General features: G+C 31.7%; 2 protein-coding genes across 2 annotated transcripts; both read right to left on the bottom strand.

Annotated features, from left to right (window-relative positions):
• Nucleotides 1-403: 403 nt before the first annotated feature.
• On the bottom strand, nucleotides 404-4,286 carry LOC145104905 (uncharacterized). Its single transcript, XM_079042068.1, has 5 exons — nucleotides 3,911-4,286; nucleotides 1,586-3,362; nucleotides 1,206-1,266; nucleotides 885-1,108; nucleotides 404-776 (listed from the first exon to the last, which is right to left on the bottom strand). The coding sequence occupies exons 1-5, from the start codon at nucleotides 4,026-4,028 to the stop codon at nucleotides 719-721; spliced, it is 2,238 nt and encodes a 745-aa protein (XP_078898194.1). The 5' UTR covers nucleotides 4,029-4,286; the 3' UTR covers nucleotides 404-718.
• A 3,529-nt stretch (nucleotides 4,287-7,815) lies between these two features.
• LOC145104549 (uncharacterized) lies at nucleotides 7,816-8,850 on the bottom strand. The gene is made up of 3 exons (XM_079041774.1): nucleotides 8,377-8,850; nucleotides 8,041-8,180; nucleotides 7,816-7,951 (listed from the first exon to the last, which is right to left on the bottom strand). Exons 1-3 carry the CDS (start codon nucleotides 8,848-8,850, stop codon nucleotides 7,816-7,818), a joined length of 750 nt encoding a protein of 249 aa, XP_078897900.1.
• Between the last annotated feature and the right edge of the window lie 264 nt (nucleotides 8,851-9,114).

Raw genomic sequence — 9,114 nt, 5'->3', positions numbered from 1 at the left:
TTACATAGCTAAAGAAAGCTATGTAATTATTGAATCAATCCATTCACAGAAACATCAATCAATGGATGAAGCACAATTTTCTCACTTAACAAATTAAGACCCTTCTTGTTAGTAATTAGTTAAAAAGAAACTCTCATCTATATACATCTGTATTATCATGTATTAGTTAAGTCCATTAAATGAAAAGGAAATAGTGATTAAGTTCACTCTAAATATATTAATTGTCTTGACAGAGTGTAAAGAAATATCATTAACTTGTGGTAATGAAATATGTTTAATATGTAAAACATATTGGAATAAATTGCTATTATAAAATGCAAATCAGAAGGCTTTAAAGTAATAATTTACACAATTACACCCATGATTACTGTTCAAACATCGATAAAACATGCATACGAGACAATTCAATAAACTTAAATTTATATACACAAACAAAAATACATGAAACCAGTCACCAAATGCACAACAAAACAACAAATTCGAAACCAAAAATGACAACTCCTCCAATAAATTCCTAAACACATCATTTGCATCTCACATATCTCACATACATATCGATACACGAAGCTCTAAACTATCGAGACATTCAGTCATAAAGAATTTACCTTGTGTCTACAAACACGTAGGTTCCATAAATACGGTTTATGCTCCCACCGGAGCATAAACCGAATGCTCCAGTCATCTGATATCATATCAAATGACTGGAGCATTTATAACTTTATATAACCGTTGCTTTTGGAGGCTTCATCCCGAATCCATGTTTCTTGCGTTCCACTCTGTCAACACAACAATATTATTATTGTTAATATTATTATATTACAAATTTACAATTATTATTATTGAATTACAATTATTTTTATTATATGTAAAACTTAAGGACTTACGTTGGGGCTAATTTACCGAGTCCTTCAAGCTCTTCACCTGAATCCGCATCTAACACTCGCCCAGATATCTCAATGACATAAGATCTGTCTGTTTCTGTTGAGAGGCCTCTACTTGCAAGCAAATCCAAATCCCTTTCATGAAGCTCTCTCCCATTCACAAATACATTTGTGTTTCCATCCGCACATTTTTCAGGCATCGGATAATTAAATTCTTCAATAAATGGCTGCAAAATAAAATATAAATACCATATCAATTTCTTTATATCCATATTCATTTTAGAATTTTTCATAAAAAAAAAGATCAATTAGCAAGAAAATTACTGGAATTATTCCACGACAAGGACCACCCATCATACCCCAAAACCCAGCTCTCGAATCATACCTAAATCAAAAAGAGAACAAAAAATGATTAGGATATTATCAAAAAGATTTACTAGAATTAGGGGTTGTTCCTTTTTTTTCACATTAACTCTTGTATGGGTAAAATGACTGAATTAACTATCTGAACGAGACCAAATGACCATTTTACCCTTACATTCCAACAAACAATTTTAACGTGAGAGGAGTATACAAGAAAGGCAAATAGGTAAAGGGTTAGTGTCTAGATACATTATCACATTAAGTCATTTTGTCTGGATTAAGTCAAAAAGAAACAATCATATACAGTTATCCAGATTAAGTGCTTAACACATTAAACTCACCAGTATTCACCAGGCTGAATCGGTCCAGCAACCTTTTCAGCTTTCTTAACCAACCGATCCGGTATATGATGCCCGTTGACCACCACATTGACTTTTCCCATGTCATCATGTTGACTAGACTTTGAAAAATCCCTAAAGCTTTTCTTAATCATACTCGCAAAAAAAGATCCACTTCCTCCATTTCGATCCGTATTTGCATCACCAGATTCTTGAGAAGTGCCTGTGTTTACTCCATATTCGTTTGATGAAATCTCTATCTCACTTGCTAATGCATCATCATCTTTCATGTTCATGGACCCCACATTAGTAGGTATTTCCATATTTGACCTTTTGCTCATGTTCCCTTTTCCTGCTCGATGGTATTTTGTTGAATAGTCAAAATGATCTTGAAGAGGTGAACCAGAAGGTGGTGGAGATGGTTTATCGTCTTCCACTGTTACATCGACTGTGTTTTCATCTTTGATTCCATTTTTTAAATCTTCTTCAGATGTGTAAGAAACTGCGGATTTGTAAGAAGTCAAACTTGGTCCACCTATCGCCAATCTATCCATTGACTCAAAGTCAAAATTACCCGAGTTATCGTAATCCTCAGAGGAAAACTCGGTGCCTCCCCATTTTGTGTCGCCACGTGTCTTATGAATATGATTAGCTTTTGGCTTTTGGGAATCCATACGAGTTACAGTATAAATCGAGAGAAGAAGTTTCTTGTTGACAATCGAAAGTAACATGACTTCAGAACACGATGCGCATCTCATTTTTTTCGTATCCTTTTTGGGTACTTGAAGCAATTCGTTACATTTACAACACGCCACGAACGGAGAACCGCCGGAAACGGGGCGGCACCGCCTCACTCCGGTGGCTAAGATTCCTCTTGGAGGGCGGCGGATTTCGTTAGACCATCGTGTTCGGGATTCACCGCTACGAGAGTTTAAAGAACGATTGTAATCATGGTGGTAGAAACCCGTATCGTTTTGCAAAACTGGTGGTGCGATGGGGTGTGGCGGCGGTTGTGGTGGAGGAGGTGGCGGAGCTTGGTGGTGTTTGTTGTAGCAGACTAAACACGAACAAGACGGATGGTGGAATAATCGATTATCAGTAATTTCGTTGCTAACGTATTGGCCGGAATAATAGGGATGATTATATGGGTTTTGTTCAAACGGCATAATCGGTGTTCTTCTATGGTTTTGCGACCTAAAAGGATCATTAAACGATTGAACTTGATTCGAAGAAGGTAATAAAGAATGATTATTATGATGAATATAAGGAGGGGGGTCAATATAAGATGGGATATGATGATTAATCGGGAACTTTTCTTTAGGTTTATCACGAGATCGAACGATTTGATCCTTGAGTTCGTCTAATTTCCTTAAAAGCTCATCGCGATCGTCTTCAACCTCTAGATTGTTTGTGTTATGAACTAGTTCAGCATATTCATGGCGAGGGGTATAATTGTAACTTGATGAAGCTTCTTGAAGATTTGAGTCTCGATATCTCCAATTTGAACTACGAACTGATCTTCGTGACCCACTTCTGTTACCTGCTGTTGTGGGTTTTGGTTCTTCGAAGTTTATGTTGTTATCATCGTCTCTTTCGTGTCTCCTACCAGAACTTCCATTAGATTTGAGTCCACTTTCTGAAGCTAAACTCATGCTCTTAACACTTCTTTTTGAGAAATCAAGATTCACAGGTGATTCTTTGGAGATTTTGTTTGGAACTCCGTCACTTTCATCACCAGACTTCTCCGAAGATACACTGGATTCAATATGCTTATTGTTTGCTGTAAGTTAACACACAGATAGAAAAAATCAAAATTGAAGAACACTTCAACTCTATAAACAGACACAAAATCACACAGAATATTGACCTACTCACAACCAGATATTATTTTAAAGCAATAAAATACAAAGTCTCCAAACCCATTTTAGTTTATTCAAAACCATACATAACCTTGATTTTGACTGCTACAAAAACAAAAAGATTGAAGAAGTCAACAACGAGGATATTACCAGGTAATTTAATGTAATAATGTTGCAAACCCATCTGAATTTCTTCACGAAATCGCATAAATTTGACACCAAATCACAAGAAAACACAGCGAAAAAAATGTAAAATCATAATTTTCATGAAACCTTATCAGGATACCTTCGAAAACGATGAATAAAAAGATCACATGTCCTTCACAAAATCAGCCATACCCAAATCGTTTATGCATTATCCATCAACAATAAACAGATAGAACAGAAACGAAACATACATTTATGAACCCAAATCTGAGTTTCTTGACAAGAATTTAACGAAAAATGATGAAAGAGGAAGGAACTTTACCTCGAAGAACAGCACCACAACCACCACACTGATAAACTGCATATTCGGTGACCTCAGGGAGGAGATTTTCACATTTGGGGCAGCGAACTAACCGGACTTTTGCTGGACTTTCAGACATTTTTGCTCAAATTAACAAAGATTGTGTTTATTTTTGAAGAAATTATTGGCCAAGTTGAGTATGCAAGAGGATCGATAGATAGATTTTGTGGGTTTTGCAGGAGCAACAGAAAAGATTCTGGTTTGAAAATCTATGGGTAAAATGAGGGGAAACCAATGAAATCTTACATGGACAGAAAAGAGAAGTATAGGAGTTTTGTGAAGTTTGAGAAAAACTCCAAGGGGAAAAGGGGGAAGGAGAAGACGATAAAAATCAAAAGCAGCTCAGCGCTGAGGGTGTACTTTCTTTACTTTAATCTGCAATCCCTCGTGGTTGCAAAAATTATGTCATTACCCTTCAAGTTATGCCATATTACATAAATATGTTAGGAGTTTAAAGTTATTGCTGAGTAGTACCCTTCTTATTTCAAGCAACAAAATGATACTCTTCTCATACATCTTACTAATCATCTTCTTGAATAAAAAGACCAAAATGGAAGCAATATAATACTCTTCCCATCCATCTTATAATCATCTTCTTGACTAAAAAGACCAAAATGGAAGGGTGCATTTTATGTTTATGAAAAAACAATCTTCCACTACATGCAACTTTGTGAAGTTCTTTAGTTTTTAGCAAATTAAAATAGTTTTCCTTACATCATAAAATGACAATTTTAAGCTTTTCGAAACATTTTACTGAGGATGAGAATAGAAAAATAAAATAAGAGGTTGCACAAAAAATACCCCTATAGACTTTAGAGTTTAACTTAAGGGTTGCGTAAATATGTTTTAGGTGTTGTATGGCGTCTAAATATATAAAAAAAACATTAAATTTGACCAAAAAATTTAAGGGTAGTCCAGACCACCTCGGACACTATAATAGATCTGTCTTTGATGTTACTTATAAAATGTTGCTTTTTGTAAAACATAAAGATTTTTATAACATACTACTTTATAACCCGTGAGAACCACGGATATAAAATTAATTAAACTTTTACATTAAAAAATCAAAATTATTAATCAGTTGTTTTAAATAAATTATTACTTAAGAGATATTTTTTAGTTATATAAAATAATAATCGTTGATTTAAATAAATATGTGAAATTATATCACCTTATAATTTGTATTAAGTTTATTTTATTTTTTTAATCTAATGTTATTAATTTAATATAATTAGAATGAAAAAAATTTAAAATTTAAAATTGAGAATCAATTATTAATTTAATGTAATTAGAGTGAGAAATTTAAAATTTGAAATTTGAAATTGATAATTAATAGGTTGACAAATGACATGATAAGTAACATATAATATTGATGATGAGTTCCAACAGTATGATATTTGTCAATAAGAGAATAAACATATTCATTTACTAGTTTATAACTCGTGGAAACCACGGTTACAAAATTAGTTAAACTTTTATAGTGAGAATTCAAAATTATTAATCAATTATTTTAAATAAATTATTAATTAAGATATATTTTTTTAGTTATATAAAGCTATAATCGTTAATTTAAATAAATATGTGAAATTATAGCACCTTATAATTTGTATTAATTTTATTTTAATTTTTATTCTAATGTTATTAATTTAATATAATTAGAGTGGGAAATTTAAAATTTGAAATTTGAAATGAAGAATTAATAGGTTGACAAGTGGTATGGATTAATTAGGAGACCTAATAGGGTGACACATGACAAAAAAAGAATAAAATATGCATTAATTAGGAGGCCTAATAGGGTGACACATGACAAAAGAAGAATAAAATATGTATTAATTAGGAGGCTTAATAGGATGACGTATGTCAAAAGGAGATTAAAACTATTCTTTTATTAAAATAGGGAGATTAGAATAGAGATAAGATATTCAACTATCTTATATAAAGATGCCAAAAATCGATCTAATCCATCAACACAACTCAAAATTATTATGTTTAGTTGATATTTTATACTCTAATAATTAAAACATGTCAATTTGATCTAACATGTTTAATTAATTACGTTTGAGTTATAATAGAATTTTGTGACATAGTATCAATCTGACAAGCATGTTTACATATATATTTAATTTTAATTTGTGTTGTATATAATCTTAAAGTAAAATTAACAAAACAAAAACCCTAAAGTCTTAAAATTGTAAAATATGACAAATAATGTGTAATTTTTTAAACTTCGAACAATTATCTAGATTTTTAACTTTTTTAACTAAATTTAAAAATATAATCTTTAAAATTTAAAAGAGTCAACATGAGTTTCACACCTAATAATTTATTTTAGCCTTTGCTCTATCTTATTGTTCTTTCAATCGGAAAAGACTTTACAAAACAAGATATTAGAATATTTTTTAGTAGATGAAGTTCGTGTGAAAAAGTTATTGTATTTTAGACTATATGATAATATAATTATTTATCTTTTTTCTTGGATATGACGTTGGGCATATGACCCTTTCTTGGTTGGTTAATATGGTGGTGAGAAAGTTACATTTACATATTATCATATCATGTTATCTTCCAAATATCCGCAAGTTCGGAATCTTTTCGGCTCGCTTGACCATTTCAACGTAAAACCCTTTCATATAAAGGTGAACATGGTTCCGCTCCGTACGTGTTTATTTACTAAAACTGAAATCAAATTTAAAAAATGTTTTTTACTCTAGAAAACCCAAATTATCGATTTTTTTACTTTTCAGTTTTTCGGGTTATATTATTAACCATGTTGGTAAAATTTAACAAAAAAATGCAAGTAATTTACTATAAATTTGCAAATACATTTTTATTATTGAAATTTAATTTTTTTTTAATAAAAACCATACGAGTTTGTTGGAACATCAAGATTGTTGAAATTAGCTTGAGACGCATTAAGGAGAGGGTAGAGTTTGTTTGCATGTGTAACTACGTTAGCAATAGCAACCAATGAAAAAAGCAAACTCTTGAATGTGTAAGAGTTACATATGCATATATTGACATAGGGTGTTTGGCATCTTTTCTAAAATGATTTTTGGATTTTTAATTTTTCCAAAAAGTAAAAAATGTCCAAAAGATTTTTGGTAAGTATAAAAGTTCTTTTCAAAATAATTTTTTGCCGATAACAAAAAAATGATTTTTCAAAACTCATGAAATCATATTTTTTTGTGACTTTTTGTTTATGACATTTAAAAGCCTTAAAAATCAAATCAAACACGTTTTAAAAACCTTCTTTTATAAAATTTCTTTTGCAAAAAGTTTTTTTATAAAAAAGACTTTTTAAGTTTAAAAAGTAATCCCAAACACACCCTTAACGTCAATAAGATATTATATAGAAATTAAGTTATATCTAAAATATAAATATTTCATTCAGGGTTTAGTTCATGTATATTTATCCTACTAACACCATTAGGCTTCAGATATGAGATATGCCAAGACCTTGTAAAGCTACATGTTAAGAAACACAAGGAACATATTTGTATAAATTAACGTGGCTAAGGTGTTGTTTGTTTTTTCGGAATGAAAATGTCTGAAGTCTGCGAACCACCTCTGCAGCAGAAGAGGTGGACCAAACGGATGCAGATTGTAATAAGAAGCGTGTTTGTTTTTTTAACATCTGCAGGCTGCTGCAGATATTAAAAAAATTAAAATAAAGTGATTTAATAAACCGAAATAGTTTTTTAATACCGAAAATTTAATAATTATAGTCTTAAAACATTGAAATAAAATTCATACAACCAAATTAGTCTTACAGTAGCATTTTTAAATAAAATTCATACAACCAAACTTTAATAATTCTCATTCCATGTTTTGCATCAATTGTTCGGCAATTTCATCTCGTAACTGAGTCATATATTCACGGTCTCTGCAGTACCATATGTTGGAATCTTATCTTCATCATTATCAATGACTGCATTGTTATTCCGAACCGAGACATTTGGTTCATCATATCGTGCAAAATACTCATCACGTAGTTCCTCTCTTCTTAAAAAATTATGAACACGAAACATGCAAGGGTAATGTTCCGTTGTGTAACCAACGAGAATGGTGTCATCCTCATCAATATAGGGAACCGTGCTTTCAAGACACCAAAAGCATGCTCGATGACATTCCGAAGTTTTGCGTGTGCATGGTTAAATTTTTCTTTATTCGTTAATGCACGTCTTCGATGGAAATCTCCAAGCATAGGCGGCATCACAAAGATAATACTTATCTATAAAAAAACAAAAAAATCATTTATTTTTCAAACTAAAGTAAAAGTATTTAAATAACCATAAATTTACCTGATGGTGGAAACGGGAATGGTGCATGTGGATTTGCTAATGCTTCTGATAAAATTCTAGAATCATGTGTTATCCCTTCGCAACCGGCCACAACAAACATAAACATCATGTTGAGTCACATATTGCCAATATGTTTTGGTAACAATCATATTTTCCCTTGCTTCTATATAAATCTTGTTTGTTTGCAGGGACAACATGTATCAAAGTGTCATCAAGTGCATCAACTACTCCTTTGAGTACCCGTCGTAGCCTCCTATTATGTCCCAGAATGTTTGGATTCAAATTAAAAGAAGTTGGTACTATAATCTCATGTGCGAAAAGCAACATTTTGTCCAACACTTCATGAAAAAATTTATGAATTGTTTGCTTTAAGTGTTGAAATCTTCGCTTGATAATCACGTATCGTTGGTTATGACCGATCATCATCAAAAACATAGTCATCTTTTCCTCAACCGATACATGTTTGCTATCCTTTAACGCGTAATTTACTCTAAAATGCGCACATGGTCTGACAAATGATTCACGAGACATGCGTAGTACTTCAACATATTGTAGAGGATTACGGTGAAGTAACTCTAACGTAAATTCATGTCCCGTCATTTCTGAATCGTTGTCACGTACTCGTTTCACACTTATCTTCCAAAAGTAGCGGATGTACAAGTACATTAGAATTATGAGAAGTAATTTTTTGTCGTGATCCATTAGGAACCTATTAATCAACACAAGTACCAAATAACAAAACATAAAACTCAGGTACCAAATAACATAAAATAAAACTCAAGTACCAAATAACATAACATAAAAACATAACACAAGATTCAAGTACCAAATAACATAAAATAAAACTCAAGTACCAAATAACAT

This window comes from Lactuca virosa, chromosome 4 (assembly GCF_052849685.1).
Source record: "Lactuca virosa cultivar CGN04683 chromosome 4, Lactuca_virosa_CGN04683_v6, whole genome shotgun sequence".
Taxonomy (NCBI): Eukaryota; Viridiplantae; Streptophyta; class Magnoliopsida; order Asterales; family Asteraceae; genus Lactuca; species Lactuca virosa.
The sequence above is the reverse complement of the archived record's forward strand: the minus strand, read 5'-3'. Positions and strand labels throughout refer to the sequence as shown.